Source organism: Taudactylus pleione, unplaced genomic scaffold, assembly GCF_031769625.1.
Source record: "Taudactylus pleione unplaced genomic scaffold, aTauple2 ptg000256l, whole genome shotgun sequence".
Lineage (NCBI taxonomy): Eukaryota > Metazoa > Chordata > Amphibia > Anura > Myobatrachidae > Taudactylus > Taudactylus pleione.
In genome coordinates, this window is record NW_028284658.1 from 23,972,353 (window position 1) to 23,994,875 (window position 22,523).

General features: G+C 39.7%; 1 protein-coding gene across 2 annotated transcripts in view; it reads right to left on the minus strand.

Moving 5' to 3' along the window:
* BRCA1 (BRCA1 DNA repair associated) overlaps positions 1-22,523 on the minus strand; it is a 242,308-nt gene that overhangs the window by 129,189 nt on the left and 90,596 nt on the right. For both annotated transcript variants that reach the window (XM_088480740.1, XM_088480741.1), the window contains exons 10-12: positions 16,594-19,524; positions 10,365-10,450; positions 1,798-1,972 (exon numbers count right to left, since the gene is read on the minus strand). In XM_088480740.1, the coding sequence (XP_088336866.1) occupies positions 1,798-1,972; positions 10,365-10,450; positions 16,594-19,524 (3,192 nt within the window). The remainder of the gene's footprint in view (positions 1-1,797; positions 1,973-10,364; positions 10,451-16,593; positions 19,525-22,523) is intronic.

Below are 22,523 nucleotides of genomic sequence, written 5' to 3' on the forward strand. Positions count from 1 at the left end.
CCTAACCTTAATCGCAGCGTGATCCTAAACACCAAAATGACTAATAATAATTAATAAAATAACCAATCACAAAACTCTAACCCTACATTCAGACCATGTCGACAAGCTGACTGCATAACCTTTACACCGGTCTGCACAAGGACATACACTTTATTTTAAAACAAACTGCTGCTACTGAATCAGATTAATATATAAAAATCCTATGATATCCACATGCATATTTCTGCATTACGCAATTACTGTGCATGTCAGCAGCCTGACAGACCATTTTTCTACAGTGTACAATGCTACAACCATCCAGATTCAGGCAGATTTATATAGCATTTCCTGCATGAGTCTCACCACGAATAAGAGAAAAAAAATAGAAAACATTATTTGCATTTGTGTGGCAACTATTATCATTAATCACAATGCAACTTACAGCGGCGCAAATGGAAAATTGTGGCCAAAAACATTGTGAGGTTTGCCTTTACAATGCTCTCTACAATTAAACAAGACACATTCTGTAATTTTGGAGAGGTCTGAATTTAAATAGTTAATCAACAGACTCCTAGAGGAGCACTAAAGATAAACAAGTGAGGCATACTTATCTGCCTAATACAACTATATTCACCTTTGTGAAGGACTAGCCTGAAAACATTAAGATCCTGCTCAAAAACATGGAACCTGCAAATGTGCTTATTGATCAAACGCAAATATTTTACCAGTTATTTATATAGAGTACCACACACTTATTCCGCAGCGCTTTACAGAGAATATTTGTCCATTCACATCAATCTCTGCCCAGTGGAGCTTACAAACTATGGGCCTGATTCAGACCCACTCGCGAGCGGTTGTCCGCTCGCAAGTGGGTCGATGTTATGGACTGAGCATGCGCACGACGGAGGGAGCTCCGTCGTGTGCATGCGCCAGACGCGACGAGCGAAGGACAGCACGCCCCCTTTGGTGGGCGTGCCGGGGGCGTGCCTCCCTGACGGGGGCGTTCCCACGGGAACGCCTCCCGTCAGAAGCCGGCCCACTGACATCACTAGTGATGTCAGTGGGAGTGATTTTGGCTCTGATAGAGCCAAAATCACTCCGGAGCTTGCGGTTGAAAACCTCAACCGCAGGCTCCGGCTCGCAAATTCGATGGTCGCGATGGTCTCGACCATCGCGACCATCACAATGCACGCTCGTATAGCCTGTGGGTGGTGACCCACAGCTATACGAGCGTCCAGGAGGACGCTCCATGAAAATGGAGCCCGGCCCTCATTCAGAGCGTGCGCTCTGCTCAGAGCGTACGGCTCTGAATGAGGGCCTATATTCCCTATCACTTGTACAAGCACTTACTTACACACTAGAGTTAATTTTTGTTGGGAGCCAATTAACCTACCAGTATATTTTTGGAGTATGGGAGGAAACCAGAGTACCAGGAGGAAACCCACGCAGGCACAGGGAGAATATACAAACTCCACACAGTTAGGGCGGTATTGGGAATACAATCCACAACCTCAGTGCTCAGAGGCAGTAATGCTAACCAACAGCTAATGTGCAGAATGGACATATGCACATTATGGACAGATTTACTACTATACATACATTTAATTCTTCATATAGTACTTGTTAGAGCCTGATTACTTCTACAGTGTTGCTCGTGCCCAGTCAAGCCTAAACATTTTGGCCAAGTTGATATGACACAGTGTTATAAAGAGGTAGGTGGTAATTTTCCTCAGCATGCTGCTCTATTTGCAGCTGGAGTTCATCTAGTAAGCAATGACTCATCATACAAACTGCAGATTTGCCTGGGCGCATATTTACCGAGGTCTGTTTGTTTCTGTCGGGCCTCCTGTGGTCTTATTGTGACACGTTCAGCTGTGGGTGGCTGCTCCCCCTCAGATCCAGGGCTCTGGGTACCATGCTGTTCCAGGACCGCTTCCAGAGCGGCCATTTCTCTCTGGAGTTTCTCTAAATTATTGTGCATGGCGTGACGCTGCTGTAAAAGAAGATACAATGTAAATTTAAGCTACCTCTGAACTAAAAACTGACAGACTGCATATCTTGTGGTAGTGGGAAATACAAGATGTAATTGTGTCACTAGAAGAGCAGATAGTCTTCGAGGACAGCAGGAAAATGGTTTACGCATTATAGAAATGTCCACCTACCCTGTGGTAACATTAGAACACATTTTCCCGTTGCCTAAAAACATGATGTAAATATGGATGTAAAAGCTGCCATGCCATCAGCAGTGCCTGTCTGTACTGAAACAAAACCAGACCCATTTGTACTACATTACTTTTACAGGTGTTCTAAAGAGAACTTTATAGGACCCACTCTGTTTCCATGAAGAGCAAAAAAGCACTAAATCAGAGGTTTCCAAACTCTGCAATTACAGTCCACATTTAAGGATATCCATGCCTGAGCACAGGTGACTTAATTAGTACCTCAGTTTGTTTGATTTAACCAGCTTGACTAAAGCATGGATATCCTCAAAACCTGGACTGTAATGGTGGAGTTTAGGAACCTCTGCTCTAAGGAAAAAAAAATAACTAGGAAAAAGCCAATGAGGTAGGAGAGTACTGTAAATCAGCATTTACCCTCTAAGGCCACCAGCTCCTTAAAGTGGGACTGAACAAAATAAAATAAAAATGTAATCAATACTATACCAGTAAAAGCAATTATCTTGCCATTCATTCCAATAATGTGTAAATCCTTTAAGTTTTGTGCAAGCTACTGTATGTCAATTAAATAACAGCTTCCACGCAGTGCTCTTCATTACAACAGATAGAAAGTCATTCCCCTCTGATTAAAAGTCTATATTCTGATCAGCACCAGAAACATTTACATGTGTACTTTATTAGCATACAGAAAATAACATTAAGTATAATGTTTTTGCTTGCCACCACTGGTTTGGTTACAAAATAGGAGCAGTCCATAAAAATCTATTTATTATCCAGAAAAATGTGAAAGTACACACAATCTATTTTTCCGCACACAAAAATCATGATGCGTTTCTAGAGTTGTTTTTTTTTCTTTTATTAATGGAAAAATAAGGCCAGACTATTTCTATATGAAATGGTGCTTTGTAATACTTTCACAGACCCAGGATCAATAATTCCCATAAATACCTGTCCCAGAAACCTGTCTAAACAACGATATCGCTCCAAAGTGAGTTTTTCAACTGGCGTTTGTCTGCAAGGACAGATCAGGGAAGTCTGCACAAAGTGGGAACGGTAACAATTCCTTTCTCTACTCCACAAAGAGACAAGTTCTTGGCTGCAAAGGTTTCTGATCACAGCTATGACAGGAGAGGAATTACCCAGGTACTTTATTTGCTTTACGCCACATAACATGAAAGGGACTTAAACAACCTACTGAGATATATTTTTTAAGCTTTAGATGCACATCTCAGAAAAGCTTTTAGCTAAATTAATGTTTTTTTTCTCTCCGACTTTTGCTAGGATGAATGGCAGTTTTAAAATCCTAAATTGTGTTTTTGGGAACAGAACTGATTATTAAAGACTGAGCTGCAATATGTTATTTTCTTAGCAACGCTAAGAGTCTGTAGAGCTCTTGGACAGTGAACTCAGTGGAAAAATAATATGGCCGGTCAGCAGCCAAGTCAATCATCCTACTGCTTTTATCATTAAACAAGACCAATCCTCTTCCAGGGCCTAGACCAGGGATGGGGAACCTTTTTTCTGCCGAGGGCCATTTTGATATATATATATATATCTCTATATATCTCTATATCTATCTAACATTTGCGGCCCTGGTGCAGGCCACGCCCCTCCACAGGGGCGGACCCACATTCGCCGGTGATTGCAGCAATGCCTAGAGCAACCCTGGATGCTCCAGGGAGTTGCTAGGGCAGCGGTGTGAACGTCTGAAGCGCCCTAAAGAAGCTCCAGGCGGCACTGATGCATAGATTCTGGCTACAGTGTGCCATTCTATGCACCCTGCTAGCCAGATGAGGTTAGCAGAAAAAAAGCTCAGAGGGCCAGACCAAATGATTCCGAGGGACTTATAAGGCCCCCAGGCAGGAGGTTCCCCATCCCTGGCCTAGACAAACGTGCAATAGGGGGCCACAGTATACACCAGTAGCTAACAACAAATGCTAAATCACAACAAGGTCAGGGACGTTAGCCCATGCCACCTGTGACCGTTACAGACCACTGGAATTATAATAAAGTAATATATTTTTCATTAAAATGATACAGTAGTGTGACTAGAATAAATTCAGTACAACGAAAGAAAGTACCCCAAGCGCTAGTATTATGTAAAAAAAAAAAAAAGTAACAATAAATATAAACATGTATAAAAATACATTTAAATGAAAACAGCAGAAAAGTAAAGTATGCTTGTGATAGCACACCAAACAAAGCACCTGTAAAACAGGTGCAATACAGAATTCTTATCTAGTTCACTGCGCTAATGAAATAATATAGGAAATACAGCTAAAAAATTAATATATAATTATAAATAAAATATATCAATTTGACCGGTCAAAATAAAAATTAAAAATACATAAATAAAAGACAGTAAATTATCATATAAATTGTAAAAACTGATTATTCACAGTTTTTACAATTTATATGATAATTTACTGTTTTTATTTTATTGTTTATGTATTTTTCATTTTTATTTTGACCGGTCAAATTGATATATTATGTTATTGTCTGTCTAATATTAAAATTTTGTACAATTATATATTCATTTTTAGCTGTATTTCCTATATTATTTCATTAGCGCAGAGAATTAGATTAGAATTCTAGAATAACTTCAGAACAAAATTACCATTTATTGCCTTGTTGGGGGTTCCATCAAAAACAAAATAAAAGTATCACATTCAAAGAATGACCAGTCCAAAAGGCAAATTGTCTCAGATTTTACCAATAATAGGACAATTTGATGTTGTCTCATATCTACTCTTGTGAAACCATAAAGGCAGAATTGGCCACTCCCACACCCCATCTAAGCAGCTTGACGTTTTAGGGTTAGGCACTTACCCAACGGTTAGGGTTAGGAACCAGGAGGGAGGGTTAGGCACTAGAAGGGACGGTTAGGGTCAGGCACCTACTATACCGGCTAGGTTTAGGCAGTAGGATGGAGGGTTAGGCACTAAGGGGAGGGATAGGGCGAGGATTAGGGTTAGAAAAAAAAATGTGTCCTTTTGACCTGGTCGACCTTCAGTGTGTTGACCTTCTGTCCCTGTCAACCTATTGACTGTAACAACTAGTGTCTATCTAGACATGGTCTACCTTTTTACTGTAGATCTTTCAATCCACACCCAAAAAATATGTATAAAAGAAAAAAAAGATTAGCTCAAAATTAGTAGCAGACTATAGAGTGAGCCTGGGCACCTGACATATTGACAGAGTGACCAGGAAGAGACACTAAAGTCCGTAACTTGACAGATGGTATGATTTAAATATATGTATATAACCACAGACAGTATACAGAGTACACTGGGCCTTTAGTGTACAGGATATTAAGCGAGTTACGAAGCAGAGGTGCTGGTTAGTCCACACATGGTAAAGCTTAACCAGGTTTCAGGTTTATTTAACCAGGTAGAACAAGGTGGCAGAGAAAAACACAGGGATGAACAGGTACAATAACAATGCTGGAGCAGCCTGGAGCATAAGCAATACGGGTTGCAGTGCGACAGCTGGCAAGATGGTGTATGTCCCAGTGGTTAGTCGTGCTATGCCCCATAGTTATAGTGGTCATGGTACAGAGCACAGGTTCTCAAACTCGGTCCTCAGGACCCCAAACAGTGCATGTTTTCCAGGTCTCAGAATCACAAGTGAAATTAGCTCCACCTGTGGATCTTTTAAAATGTGTCAATGAGTAATGAATGCACTTGTGCACCTGCTGGGTTACCTGGAAAACGACACCTGCGTGGGGTCCTGAGGACCGAGTTTGAGAACCATTGGTATAGCGTACTTGTAGTACTCTGTATGTTATATGTGGCTCTTATACCTGGGAGCCTCAGAGGGCACATCTAGTAACCTGGAATGCTGAGGAAATATGAGCCAACAGGACACGCATAAGCAGTAGCGCATGTCGAAGGTCAGACCTCTTGCTGAGCTGCGGCAGATCCTACGGACCGAAGACTCTGCGGGTATATGGATATGAGACAAAGCAGAACTGAGATGCTCCTTATCCAACAAAAACAGCAGTGACACTTTCTTCCACTAATTATACTAGTCAGCTCCACAGAGTGGAGACAGGAAAAATAAGGATCCCTCCATTGTACTATCAAAACAAACCAGGGAAATTTGATGTTGTTCAGTTACAAATAAGGTCGGTCCTGCAACACAGCTGATGCCAATATCTGAATGTTAAATCGGTGGATCCGCTTGTGTACGGACAATCCGCCGACCGGCCGTACACTGGCTGCTGGGACCGTCGACCCTGACATCACACCTAGGCAGGCAACTTTGAATGCACCCCCAGTTGTGATGCCAGGCCAGCGGGCGATGGACAAGTGTGTATAGCTTACCAATCGGCTGCGCGGAGGGCGGATCGGCCTGCTGACCAATCCGTCCTAGTATTTACCCAGCTTAAATGTATTTCTGTTCTCCTAATAAAAGAAAACTGTAGTGCGCTCTCATTCTCGTATTAGTGACAATCAAGATTAAGCAGAAGCATTTACAAATGAGTGTGACCGATTGCTGACACCCTCCCTATATCCACCCGATAGAAGAACTTGGTCAGTGGTGCTTACTTCTCAGGATATCAAAGCTATAAGCCAATGACAAATTTGACCGCTGCACTATCACTAAAGCAGCTCCCGCAAAGTATAGAATCGTGGAAGAATAAAACATTTTATATAGGTGCAACAGTGCACTGTGTGCAAATGTTATACTAATATCAGAAGGTAAACCCCTTTTATTAATGTGTCATTTGTTTTCCAGCTATCATATCAAGTATCAGTTAGGTGCACTGTGTGAGAAAAAATTATGATTTTTATTAAAAAATAAATAAATAAATAAAAATTCTTTAAATCGGGAATTTTTTTAAAATTTAAATTGGATTTTTATAAAAATAATCAACAAATAAACCAAGTAAAAACAATACGAACTTTAATATATTTAATTTAAATGACTTGACAGTGTCACCATGAATCATGGCATGGCACAGGCACAGCAGACTACACACAAATCACACAAACTGCAAAAGGAAAGAAACAGCAATGATGTTAAAAGTTACATTAGTTAGCAATTGCCTTGCCTGATTTGTAAATCTGAATAAGCCTGCACATTAGGTTTAATGAATGCCTTAAAAAGTTTTGCAGCTTTGTCAGTAACAAGCACATTCTCTGTTTTGACTGTACCAAACCAAAATGTTGAAAATATTCTTTCTACTAACGTTGATGATGCTGCAGCTGGTAGCAATTGCTACCGCTACTATGATATTTTCATTACCAGCTCTAGTTTCTGAACCAATGTGCATTTTTCACCAATCTATTGGTGCCACTGTTGACACAACATCGTGGTCAAACAAGAGGTCATTAAACAGGGTTGCTTTTGCTTGGAATTTGACTAGTGTAGGTAGAAGGGTATTTGAATGTGGATATTTTTCTTTGGCAAACTTGAGCGCTTCTAACTTTTCTTCTGCAGTTTAACAACTGTACCACAGTAACCTGGGCCCATCAAGTGAGCGAGAAAATGTGCAGGTTCCAATGCTTTATTATAGCGGTCCAAAAATGTCTTCATGATTGGTTTGTCCAGATTTAATTCCTTCAAACTATCCTCTAATTCTTTCCACAATAGCAATAGCCATAGATACAGACCTTTTATTAGTAGAGCAGCTAATCAAAAGGACTATGGTCCATTTTGCACAGTATGCCAATTACCAGTAAAAGCTTGGTAAAATCATGGATGTAGACTAACTCTACATTCATGGTAAAACAAATATAATATATATTGAACTGTTGAAACATGACTGTCAAAAATGTCAATTATCAAAGTTAATTTTAACAATACACCTTTGATTTAAAAAATAAAAAATCATCATGTGATTCAAATCAATGTTGTTGTTTTTTTGAAATCATGTGATTTAAATTTTGATTTAAATCAGCACACCCTGGTTAGGTGTCATATTAAACTGGTCTACAACACATAGGACAGTATGCTTTGCAAAAAAAAAAAATGTATCATACAGATTAGTCCTCACTCGTCTTTGCAGAGGTCGCGCCAAACAGCCCCACTCAGCATGCCTGGTTCCATGAATCTCTGCTAGTGCCAGGCATCATCTTTGCAGCTTAATTTTCCGAAAATGTGCTCAAGTCGCAGTGTGATGTGACTAGGACGAACCAGGAGAGACTGCTGATTAAGTAAATCTGTGTGCGACCAAGTCTCTCAAACAGCATGCAACGGATGCAGCTTTTTTCCACACCAAGTTCCATTTACAGACTCAGGTGTACACAGATATACAAGTGTCACATATTAATCAGCACAGTCTCCTGGTGCATCCTAGTCGCATAGCATTGCGACAGAAGCATTTTCAGCAAGAAAGACCCCTAACGCTAGCAGAGTTGCACGGACCTGGCGGCACACTCAAGCCAGGAATATGACGCTGTACAGTGTATTGAGGCAAGATGTTAAGGACACATCTGTTAGTCAGTTACAGATTATATAGATAGTTATGGAGTTATGGTGTGACAAATCAGCAGTCCTATATATAAAAGGAAAGTTTGTTTTGCAACACCATTTGCTGTGTCTGGCTATAAGAAGCCGCTTTTCTCCTTGGTTTGATTTTTCAAACTGCTATTAATGATGGATAATTCTGCAGATTTTCCTAGAATGCTATGTAATTACCATGGCTACCACAGACTCAAAGTAGTGAGCAGAGAGGCTTTGGAGCACTCATCACTGTGACATCCCCCCCTCCTTATCACCCCATGAGGCAGTCTCAGATGCATGCTTAAAAACAGCACTTACCTTGCTATTTAAATAAACTAAGAAAAAAAAAACATTTCTGTGGGATCGTTGCTTTAATGTAAATCTTGATTAAAGCAGGTAGCATATTTTACTTTGTGATGCAGTTTTCCTGTATACAGCTTATTGTAGAAACAAGACAACTACATTTAGCATGGACTCTTCTCAGGTGCTACTACACATTTCACACAAGGTCTATGGAGCAGCTATCCTAATGAGGAAGCCCACAACTTCCCTGATTCCCCAGCCGGCAGGATCAGCAGTCTGCAGTTACACAAATGCTGGTATACTAAAGGCTCATATCTGTTAAGTGCTTTGGAAAGCCATTCAACTACTCAAAGGACTTACACTCAAGCTTGATAGCAAGGTTACATACAATATCAATTTAAAATAATACATTCAGCTATGTCGATCAGCATTATGTGTTCCCAGTACAGCCTGTTCTCTGGTGAACTTTGCCAAAAAGCCCATTTAAGATAAATATTGGTCCGACTAGAAGGTCAGAGAATAGCGTGTAGAGAGGATGCGTTATTCCTTAGCTGCCGATATGTGATACTGACATCCATAGCCAGTATAAATGAAGTATGCATGCAATATGCTTTTCATTGAATGTCAAACTACAAGAACACTGCATGAAAACTCAAAATTTGAAGATTGGTTTAGCTTTAAGTTCATAGTCTAAATGTATTTGCTATAAAAAGGGAGACGAACATATGGCTCTGAGAACACTACAATCCAGAATAAAATCAACACTACAATAAACAATGGAACAATTAGCATATTTGTACTTATCCATATTTTGAAATGCAGGACCATTGTATTCATCCGTTTCATTTTTCAAATTACATGGGCCTTGTATGAGACTTATTTGTATATTGTACTCATCAAATCAAAAATAAAGCTCTCCAGGAAATGGCTTTAAAAACAACAAAAGTTTACAAAATTGCTCTCAGACATCCTCGACTGAATGCACATAATTTACTACATCAACAATGGTTTTTTGAAAAAGGACAGAATGTATTTACGACAATGAAAGAGTAGGCTGATTGAAAGTGCTGTTAGTATGCAACAGTGGTTTACATGATAAACTGAGACAACACTGCCACCAGCAGGACTAATCTGATTACTGCATACACAATTGGGAAGACAATTAGGTCTCGTACATACAAGCACTTTTTCTGTGCCGTAGTATATTCAGTCTAAGGTACAGTCACAGCTTGGTGCTGCAAATAGTGTTTATTGGACCCTATAACTGAAGTTTCGGCAGCACCCACACATGCTCAGTGTGGCTACTGGATGGAACATGTTACCTCAAGACCACAGGACATGTATCTGTCTCAAATGATACCTTAACTGTCTATTTAAATTACACCCCCTAATCTCTGTGACATACTACCACCAGTATGATATAAAAGCTTTGTACATATTAAAGTATTAAGATACCTGTGTATTGAGAATTTCGCATTGAGAAGACAGTCCCGAAGAATCACCAGTGTGACTGGCTTCACTCTCACATCCAGAGATTTCATCTAGGAAAATGAGATAAAAACTGCTACTTACAATTCAGACTAGAATTCACATAAGTACTGCAAACTGACTGATATTAAAGCAACTGAACCTCTCAACAGCAGACATGTTGGACAACTTTTTAGTGACTAATTACAACCAGTGCGTTTGCACCAAAAATGCAATGCAAACTGCATGAGAAAATGCATGTAAATGCTAGGCATCTGCATTTGAGCATGTGTTTGATACGCTTTTAATATGTGGTATAACCTGCAGTTCTTACGCCCTGTATATAGATCCCCTTTTAAAAACCACTGCCAGCATCAGTTGGACTGACCACACTGCAACAAGGAAACATGCAGCACTGGGTTCCCCTGTCATAGTGGGAACTAGAACCAGACTGATAAGCAAGGAGATTTGCTTCCTTCATTTCCTGAACCCCTAATCTTTGGAAGTAATTGAGATAATGGGGAAGAAGAGGGGTTGAGAGGATATGGTAGTAGAAAACCAGGACCACTGGCATTCCCAAAACCTATGCCCATTATTCAAGTTATTGCACAGAAACGGAACTAGCAGCATCCCTAAATAAAGAAGATACGTCAGGCTGTGAGCTCTATTGCAAAACAGTATGAAAATAAATGAAAAGATAATTTGAATGACGAGAGACAGCAATGAAAGACTTATTCCCATACAGGAGTCACAACAGTCAATTCAGCTCCAATGCCTGCAAATAGTGCAGACATTAGCTGAAATGTCAGCCAGTGAAGCTTTGTGACAATCCAAACCACAAATATCACATTTATGAAATAAAAAGAGTGCACTCACCTGGGGGTCCTCAATAAAGAGTTCTGTATTAATCACAGCATAAAGTCGACGTTTTGGCCATGCACTGGCCTTTTTCAAGACTAGACCACCACCACAGGAAGAGATGAACAGAATACACCATAGTGCACTGTTGAACAGCTTTATACCTGGGTCAAATCACATGATGTCCCAGCATGCACTTGGTGCCGGGTACATCAAAGGAATTCAATTAAGGTGTTAATGTAGTCTAAACACACATGAGTCACAGGTTTGCCAACGATACTCTTTTTGATCCCCCGCTCGTGTTCACCAGGCATGTATTACTGGCGGTGCTCTGTTGGTGTACCATTATTGTGTTTACATTTGAGCGGCATGTCGCGTCACTTTCGGTTCTGGTTGCCGCGGACCAGAAGTGCTGAGATCCTAGATCGTTTTTACTTGTTTTTCTATTTTATTTAGTTTAGTTTCCTTTTAACATGATAGGTTTCATTTACTGTCATCCATCCGCTGACCCAAGTGTGTTAGATTACATTAACACCTTTATTTAATCTTTGTGATGTACTTGGCAGAGTGCATGCTGGGACAACATGTGATTTGACGCAGGTATAAAGCTGTTCAACAGTGCACTATGGTGTATTCGGTTCATCTCTTCCTGTGGTGGTAGTCCAGTCTTGAAAAAGGGCAGCACATGGCCGAATATATGGCGTATACACATGACACAGATCTCATGACTGATCAAGGTGGATGTCAATAATTTTACGCTTCGAACTAAAGTCACCAATAATTGATCCAGGATAATGCAAGTATAGCAGCAGATAAAGTCAGTATATTCAAAGCTATGAGTTTGTAGTTATTCGAGAACATAAACCTAGGTCCCAGATAATTTGTGAGTCAATGGGAATGGGTTAACACAGATGCCGGGACGGTGTAGGGGATAAATAGGAGACCTGTGGCGCCCAGCTGGTCTAATGGTTAATAGTGAAATATTCGATGCCCCAGGGGGGATCTTTCCGGAGCAAGGAGTATGCCCGATTTACTTAATGGTGGGAGGTGGGAAGCTGGTGGGCGTGTTTAATAAAGCACGTTTCTGCACTGTTTAGACAAGTCCTCTTGTCTTGACTTGGTTGATATATCGTTCCCGAAATATGTCCATATATCGGACTGTATCACGTTAGATACTGTTCATATTCCTAGGATACCATGTTAGCATAAGGAAAAAAACATTTAATAATGTAACATTTATTAAAAAAAAAACATATGCTAATTCAGGTAGAGCGAAAAGAGCCTCTACTATCTATTATGAATGTTCAATGAAATCTATTCTGTCTCATATGATCTTGCATATTAATTTAGCACCATGAACATTTACATGTCTTGTGGTGGACATTGAAAGTATCCTATTAAGCATATTATTGTGTGGTTGGATATATTCATTATTTGATATTGTGGTCGGTGTTCGTTTTTGTGGAGGTATGTGATTTTTGACAAGTTTCTTTTTCAAATCAGGTGCCTTAGTGTAGACTATCTGGATTGTTCCTTAATACCGTTTTTAGGTCTTTGGTCCTGTAAGAGGATGTATCAGTGTTTAAGGATTTCTTGATCTTGCTGGCTACTTCATTATATTGTGTTACAAAATATGTTCGATTCTGTTTTTCCACTTTTGTTCGTTCTTACGGTTGTAGTAATGTTTCTCTTTCTAATTGTCCTAACCTCTCTATACGCTTCCTGTACCAATTTTTTGCCATACTGTTTTTCTAGATATAAACCAGTGAGTTCTGTACCTTGCTTCTCATAATCCTCTATTTTGCTAGTTTCTCCTTAGTCGTCTGTACTGTCCTGTAGGTATATTTGACGACCAATAATGTTGGTGACCACTTGTGGCTAGGATGTAGCTGTTCACGTTCACTTTTTTCTTGAAGTTTCTTGTATTTATCTGTCCGTCCTCAATGTATATTGCTATATCCAAATATTCTACCCTTGTTTGGCTAGAGTTGGTGGTGAAAGTCAAATTATTTTGGTTGTTACCCACATCTTCAATAAAGTCACGGAGACTGCTCTCAGTGCCTTTCAAAATGAAAACGATGTCGTCAATGTATCTCTGCCAGAGAACCAGGTTCTCTCCGAAGCTATGCCCCTGCCATATAAACTCCTCCCACTTACTCATGAACAGGTTGGCATAGCTCAAAGCGAACCTCGTTCCCATTGCGGTCCCTGTAGTTTAAGTAGAAACGTCATTGAACCATGTATAGTTATGGCTCAAAATTAAATCTAGAGTCTGAAAGATAAAGTCTATTTGTTGTGTGCGTAAGTCAGTGTCTTTTCTACAAAATACTAGCTGCTTTCTACTCCCTGGTGGTGACTGATTATGGTGTATAGCGACGTGACTTGTCAGAAGCCAGAAATCATCCTGCCAGTTGATCTTAGGATACGGTACGCAGTATATCTGTTGTTGCTTTGATATATGAGGGTTGCTTTTTCACTATGTCGTTTAGAAATGAGTCTATATACTGGGATAGATTGGATGTCAGTGAGTTTATTCCTGATATTATTGGGCGTCCGGGTGGATGTTGGCAAACCTTGTGTCTCTCGGGCGGTGGTAAAATACTGGGATTACTGGGTGTTATGTGTTTAAGAAGTCATATTCAGGTTTGGTGAGTATCCCTATATCTATATCTTTCTTCAGTAGTGTAACTAATTCCTTTAGGAACTGTGATGTGGGGTCTGATTTTAAAATCCTGTATGTTTAGGAGTCATTGAGTATTTTGAGGGATTCGTCTAAGTAATTCTGTTTATTTAGAAACAGTATTAAGGGACTATCCAGATATAGTCTACACTAAGGCACCGGATTTCAAAAAGAAACTTGTCAAAAACCACATACCTCCAAGGAAACTAACAGACCACAATATCAAACCAGAAACTAATAGGGTTCAACTAATGTGGAAGGTACGAAGCATGCAAGCGAGATCAGAGAACATAACTTACGACTCTAGAGGGGTAATTTACCTGCTCAGGTGCCCGTGTGGCCTAGAATATATTGGCAGAACAATCAGACCTCTCAAATGGAGGATTAATGAGCACATAAGAAACATCAGGGTAGGATATGAAAATCACTGTGTCTCTCAACACTTTAAAAAACATCATTGCTACAATATAACAGGTTTGGACTTTCTAGCATTTGTTAAACCTTTACATAACTGGAGAGGAGGCGACTTTACACATAAAATAAACAAAATCCAATGGATATACACTGTACAGACAGAGCCCAGAGGGTTAAATATTGATTTTAATATAGCCAGACGTTTACACAAATAGGCATTAGCATTTAACTTAAAGACCTAATTCAGTACAATGCACAGGGTTAAGATGTATCATTTACAGATACGTGATACATATACAGCCTTATAGACATTGTTTTAAGAGATATACAGAATACTGTAATGAATATATCCAACCACATTATATGTCAAAAATCACATACCTCCACAAAAACGAACACCGACCACAATATCAAATAATGAATATATCCAACCACATAATATGCTTAATACTTTCAATATAATTGTGCACCACAAGACATGTAAATGTTCATTGCGCTATATTAATATGCAAGATCATATGAGACAGAATAGATTTCATTGAACATTCATAATAGATAGTAGCAGCTCCTTTTCACCCTTCCTGAATTAGGATATGTATTTTTATATAAATGTTACATATTAAATAAGTTTGTTTCCTTATGCTAACATGGTATCCTAGGATTATGAACAGTATCTAACTTGGTTGATATATATACACAGTATCTAACGGTTGAAATATGTCCATATATCGGACTGTACCAAGTCAAGGGGACTTGTCTAAACAGTGCAGAAACGTGCTTTATTAAACACGCCCATCAGCTTCCCCCTCCCACCCCCACCCTTAAGCCAATAGGCTTAAGGGTGGGGGGGAAGCTGGTGGGCGTGTGGAATATATACCACAACAAACAACACTATCAAACAACTCCTTGTAAAAGGCAGAAGCTGAAACGCATAGGATATACTTTACATACCACACAAGATACAAGACAGCTAACATTCACTACCTATAACCAATTAAGAAGCACCGTACCATCTGTGTATCAACCAAGAAGGAGAGACCCGCCGAAGAATATCAAGCAAGCAAGGGGAAGGAGTAGCAAACTGACAGGATCAAGGGAGGCAAGTATGTAACAGGAAGGGGAGCACGGCGTACAGTTCTGTTCGGAGCCTAAACCGTAAAATCACCGCCCCAGACAGCAGCTGTCCCCTCTGGTGCACATTGCAGGTCGGCGCCTGTGACCCAGGTGCCATGCCGGCATTTGCACCCGGAGTGAGGGCGCTCAGTCAAGAGCAATCCCCGCAAGTCAGACGCACTGCCGTACTCCTTGCACCAGAAAGATCCCCCCGGGCATTGATCAACACACCATTAAGACCAGTGGGATGCTGCAGGTCTCCTAATTACCCCCCACACCATCCCGGCATCTGTGTTAGTAACATTCCCATTGACTCACAAATGATCTGGGAACTAGGTTTATATCATCGAATAACTACACACTCAGCTTTGAATATACTGACTATCTGCTGCTATACTTGCATTTTCCTGGATCAATTATTGGTGACTTTAGTTGGAAGCTTAAAAATATTGACATCCCCCTTGATCACCGTCATAAGAGATATCTATCATGTGTATACACCTTTAACTTAGAGGACTGATAATCACTTTGCTCTGTGTTTTTGTGTAAAGCAGAACTGCGTGTATATAACTTTTTGATTGATTGCTCTTAGCAAGGGTACATTTATTTTAATTGTATTTTCAGTCTTCATATCGGATTATGTCTGTTACTCGTCATGTGCTCACATAATTCTTGTTACTTTATGCTTATGCTTCAGCATCAATTTTGAAGTAAAGGATTTATTTCATAACCTGCAGCATACATCCTCTTTACACCGTTTCAGCTGTGCACATTTAGATTGGTCTATCTATTGAGTATTGAGCCTCAATGATCATTAATAGATATGCACATAACGCACTAGTTAAACCACTTCGAAAAGGGACATATGAGGTGTAGCGCTTCAGTCAACCAATCTCAATTGTTAATACTTAAATAGAAGATAGGAGTAGATCTCCAGCACCAGAGTGGCTCCCAATTAGATAAAAGTACATTTGAGCGCAGGATCACATTAATTTCTTACTATAAACAATGTCTAGCCCTCAAGAGTGCCTGCTTGGAAGTTCAGTTGAATGTATATGGAACATCAAAATAAAATATGCTCTGTGGTAATCAGGAATAAAAAAATATGACAATTAAACTGTCTTTCAAATATAGTTTAAGATTTAACTGTACCTAGATTTTGTCCGAGGTTATTCTCTACATCAACCATTTGTTCGCTCTCATTACAGACCGTTCTCTCTTCTCTTCCTGTAGTGCTTTCTTGGGTCCTATTTTGAGTGCATGTGTGTTTATGGCCAATGTTTCCATTCATAGAATGATCAGATGTGTTTGACTGAGAAGAGAACAGATTCACAGAACATTCAGAATTCTGACTACATAAAAATGGCTTCTGTGCGAGATTCCAGCTTGTGTGAGTTTTGCCACTAGTACTACAGCTACTAAACATTGCCAGAACACCACCACCTTGTTGCTTTGGTGAAGAACCGTTATAAGCATTTTTCTGGCTAGCAGTACTTGTTGTGTTGCTCAATAAAGCAATAAAACATGGTAACTCCTCATCTCCACTAGACTCTTCAGACTCTTCAGAAGAGGAGGTCTCTAGCTTTTGTGCTTGACGTTTTCTTGTTGTTCGTAGTTGTGACTGGCTGACAGGAGTCTCAGGAGTGTCAGAAAATGTTGACTTTGTGCCAAACACAAACGACTTTTCAGTCACAACGCAGCATCTTTTAACTTCTTCCAGCCTGTCAACGCTGCCCAACAACCCATCAGGAGTATCCGAGCAAATTTGAGGACTTTTGCAAGGACTGCTATTGCAAGATGTTGGATGGCAAGGAATTTTATCTGTCATTGAACCTTGAGAACCAATAGCAGAAGTAATTTGCTTTACCTGCTCTTCATCAAAACTGTGCTTCTGAAAACAATTATTCCTTGCTTGTTCATTTTCTCCTTCACTGGCCCTACTTTTAGTGTCTCCTCGCGTGACTGAAGCAGGACTTTCATGCATAACTACAGGGTGTGAAGGCATTGATTCAGTATCTGAATGTAACTGAAGGCCCTCACTTTTACTTACAGCAGCATTTTTTCCATGATTCATTTCTTCGTGGAACCCAATTTCTTTAACTGGATTTAAGTCATTCAGCTGTCCAGCAACTGCTATAGTTTTAGTTTCCTGTACTGTTGAACTGTCTATGTTCTCAGCTGTACAGTTTATGGTGTATTCGGATGAGAAATCACATTTCTTTTTAGATCTCAAATGCAATTTATTTGTGTGCCCTGGTTTCCTTACTAACAAGCTCTGTCCCTTACTTTGATGTTGAATGTTTTCCTCATGGATATGAGAATTACTAAAGCTTTCGCTACTACAAAGATTATCTGCATTGGTGTCAATATCTTTACCCTGTTTCTCTTGGTGTCCACTTGTTAGGTTGGCGTTTACAGATATGTTTACAGGGTCAAAGTTTTCTTTGCCAGCAGATCCAGTAACCACATCTAATTTAAATGACATTCTTGTAGCACTTTTGAAAGTCATTAGCAAGTGCTGTGTATCAATGTCTGAATCTTCCATTTCTCCCTTGTTTAAAACATTTTCCGCAGCCTGTGCAGGTGTATGCCAAGGTTCTTCACACCCATTATTTGTTAGGTGATCAGCACTTTGTAGGTGGGAACTTTCAATTTCAGTGTTGGCCACATTTTGGATTATTTTAACATTAGGTGTGGATATGGTAGTAATTCGGGCGTTCATGCCTTCTAACTCATTTGCAGGAATACAACTCACCAGGGTACTGGTTTTATTTGACGGATCGACACTGTGCAATTCCAAATCCTGTGTGTGAAGATTAATTTCTGTGTTGTTGGTCTGTATTGCTTTCAGATTTGCAGAGTATGGTAAAACTTTTTCTGGCAACAATTTAAGTCTCCTGCTCCTCCTCACACTTTGCTGGGTAACCTCATATCCTGGCAAATTGCTACTGTGAAAGCTGTCAATTTCCAGCTCAGATGAATTACAAGGAGTCAGCTGTTTGCACGAGATTAGGTCTGCTCTTCCTACCAAAGACAGGGACTGCATTGTCCGTGTACACTGCAACTTGCCCGACTTCTTTTTTAAAGACTTCTTTGGTTTCTTTGGTTTGGTTTCCTGATTATCTGAAATGGTTTCCAAATCTTGTACATCTGCTTCAATGTGATCACAATCTAAAGATCTGCAATTTGAGGTCACCAATTTATTTTTATCAGAAACTAATAAGTAGTCAGTTACATCGTTAGGTCCGCCATGAGGATTGTTAGCATTTAACTTATTTTCTTCTAACCTCTTAATGAAGTCTTCAGGTTGAAGACGGCTAGTGGTTCTCTTTCGCTTTACACCAGGAACATTTGGAGTCTCATTTACTTTCAAGGTCTCCATAACACTATCAATGTGTACATCAGCAACACAAGTTACTTTAAGCCCAGAGTTTGACTTTCTCTCTCTCCGGTATACTTTACCAAAAACCTTGTCCTCAACATTAACTATGGTCTTCTCCAAAGTATTCTGCACAACACTAGGGTGGACTGAAGCCATGATTTCAGTCTCGTCAGACTTGCAAGAACCTCTATCGGAGTAATCTTTATCATCTACAGGGAAGACTTCAGAGAGCAACTCTTCATCCCACAAAGAAGAATTCAGCATCTCTGTGGTTTTCAGAAGCCACTCATTAACTCTTCGAACACTTCTCTTCATTTGTTTTTTGGACACTGTACATGCCAAATCACCTAGACTTTCCTGAGTACTACCCATCTCCTCAGGGACAGAGTCATCTCTATCATACTGGTAGTCGATTGACATCTTCAATGTCTGGCATTTGTCGTGAAGAGGTTTCTCTAGCTGCATATTGGTGTTGGCTGGATTATTGGATTCTGTGTGCTCACAATTTGTTCTATTCTCAGCAAGGTTTGCATGTGGACTCTGTTTAGTCTTTTTTTCACAATGAGCTGCATTGGAAATTGAACAATTTCTGGTTTCTGTAGACCCCTTTTCACTGGATAGTTCTTTAGGGGTTCCAAGACCATCCATACATAATAAATGACTTGTGCTTTCCATGTCTCTTTCAGAAAATCCATATTCAGCTGAAAATGTACATGGAAAATAAAATTAAAATAAGTACAAAAAAACCTTGAAAATTTGAGTTTATTAAACAGTGTGTTAACTTAGTACGACTTTAGGTCATTAAGAAGAAAAAGCTCTTCTGTAATTTTAAGTAGGAAAATATAACCAAGTCAAGCTGTTTATGTAGTCACAACAGTAACATCTATACATCTATTCAGAGATACAATCCTATCAATTAGAATACAATTAAAGTATAATATGAAAAAAAATTAAAGGACATTAAAAGACTTATTCATTCATTAAAAACTATTCTAATGAGGCCCATTTCCATACATTAAAAAAAATGCAAATAAATTAAAAAAAAAAAACAGTATAATCTTGAGAACTTTTTTTTATTTAAAACACTGATCAATAAAAAAAATAAACAAAAAAGTAAACCATAGCAGGCCTAAAAGAGCAAATCTACCACAGCATGCCAAAAGATGCTAAAAGATAAAATATAAACTGTAAAACAGCTACTGCTCCAATTCAGTAGCATGTGAAATAAATTAAAGGAAAAAAACAGCATTGATATTGCAGTACAAGGATTTTCAATTCCAACCCTAAAGCACACAGAGCAGGTCATATTTTCAGGATTCCTATCTGTGGAAACAGGTGGGATAGTTTGACCCAGTAAAATTAGATTACTTGCCCTGTGTCTGATTAAAGAAATCCTGAAAACCTGCTCTTTTTTTTTTAGGATTAAAGATGAAAATAAAAGATAAAAGAAAAGTTTAATACTGCAAACTGTAATTAATATATCAAAAAAACAATGATGATTAAATTGAGCAGCCAAACTTTTCACGTGGAGCTGGGATGGGAGTTTAGTCCGGATGTGATGTCACAGAAATTTAGAGAATATTTCTGCCCAGCCAGTTCAGGAAGCCAGAGTTTTATGCGCATCTAGATGGGGCACTTTTAGTGATGAAAGGGGTTACCAACTGTAAGTAAATTTATATCAGTTGTGCCTATATCTATTAATTAAAAATTATGCAGTATTAAATAAATAAGCATATGGCATGCAGCCATCACTGTGTAACACCAGCACCAAATGTGACAGACAGGAGCTGTTGAACAGGTGCCCTGCACTGTGCTGCCCATATGCTGGTATGGTCTGAACACGCGCAGTAGCTGTCTCCAGACAAAAGACGTCAACATACATGCTGCAGGGACACGGTTAGGGGGTGTGGGCAGAGCAAGTAGGTCAATGGGGAACAGGCAAACCCATCCCCCTGACTCATCCCAGAGAGTTTACTACCTTGTAGAAAAGAAATAATAACATTCAGAGGACACTTTCCTGATGTCCCACTGCGATGGGTCTCCAGTTTTAATTACTTAGGTAATATATCTGATTAACGTGGCTTAAATGTTTCCCCATAACTAGAATATGTTAAACGTCAAATGCATGTTTGGCGGAAGCTACACGTCGTTACAGGAGGGTAAAACTTAGTCAGAATGGTGGTTCAAGCTAAGCTATTATAGGTCTTCCAACAATCCCTAAATTTCCTCCATCAGTGCATCTTTCAGAAGATTGACAAAAAAAAGTCTCCTCTCTGGTCTAGATGGATTAATGCCCTCGAATTAAATTGCCCATTCTTACTAGGTGTATGGCCTCAGGGTTTGGCATTACCCCATTTCAAATTATACTTTTGTGCTGCAAAATTAGCTCATCTGCAGGACTAGTCAAAAGAAAAGTCTGTTGGCATTGTTCATTGCACAGACTGGTACGGACCACTCTCCATTACAAGTTGTGTTAGTGGGTAGGGATATAGGCTTTGATCTGTCCACTGTACATCAGGTGGTCAAGATTTGGAACCTGGTGCATTGGTTGTTGCACACTCCTGGATTAGACCCTTTGATTCCATTGTGGGGAACTTCGACATTGCCCAAACTAAAAGATTTGCAAGCTTGTCTGTTTTGGGTTCAGTGGGGAGTGATGTCCTTGGGACAGGTGCAAGAAATGATTGTACTTAAAACCTTTAAATTTGGAGGGAAGAGTGATTCCACTGCCATAAATGTTATGACATTCAAAGCAACCTTTTGGCTTCTTTTGTGTCCTGAGGTGCAGATGTTCTGGCAGAGTGAGATGGGCTTCATCCTCTACAGGGGTACCCCTCCCACTGCTTCTACGGAGTACCTATTAGGTATACTCGATAAAGACCTTTTGACATGTATAGCAGACAATGGGTTGGGTACAGAATGGCGGCGATCTAGATCCAGGTGTCTGGATCCTAACCCTGCCGGTTAGGATCCAGACACCTGTCGGTAAGTCTCCCAACCCTACTCCTCTCCGCAGCCTAAACCTAACCCCTAACCCATCTCCTAACCTCAATACTTACAGCCAGGATGCCAGCACCAGGGATTCTGACTGATGTCGGGATTCCGGCACCAGCATCCAGACAGCTGGGATTTAAACTACATCCCCAGACAACACATATGTAATGCTTTAATGTTAGCTAAAGTCTGTTTTGCCGAATGTGGATGCTCTCTATCGGCCCAAGTTTGGCTGAATGGATGTTAATTGTTAATGTGAACATTAAAGCCATGAAATATGTGCCTACTCGGCCAAAAACACAGTGAATAAATGTGACCGCATATGGTCTAAATGGTTGGAATCTCCCAAGGGCAAATCTGGTTATTCTGGGACTTTGGTAGTGATGCTTCTGGGCCAAGATAAATATTTATTTGTAACACTGGTTTTGTAACTCTTAAGCTCTCCGAATTTACTTTACTCTATATTTCAAGGAGCTTTGGCTTTGTATAGCCTTTTTGTTGTATGACATATGCAAAATCTTAAACCAAAAAAACACATCAGTAATCGCTCACTTTTCAAAAAAACGGTTTGATTCAAATCCGGAAGAAAATGGCTGCACATTTGTTAATATACATTTGCCATTTATGAAAGAGTCGGACAGTAATAAAATAGAGGAATTGAAGTCAAAAGTTTGGCGTACAGATTTCAAAGCCATGCCAACAGCAA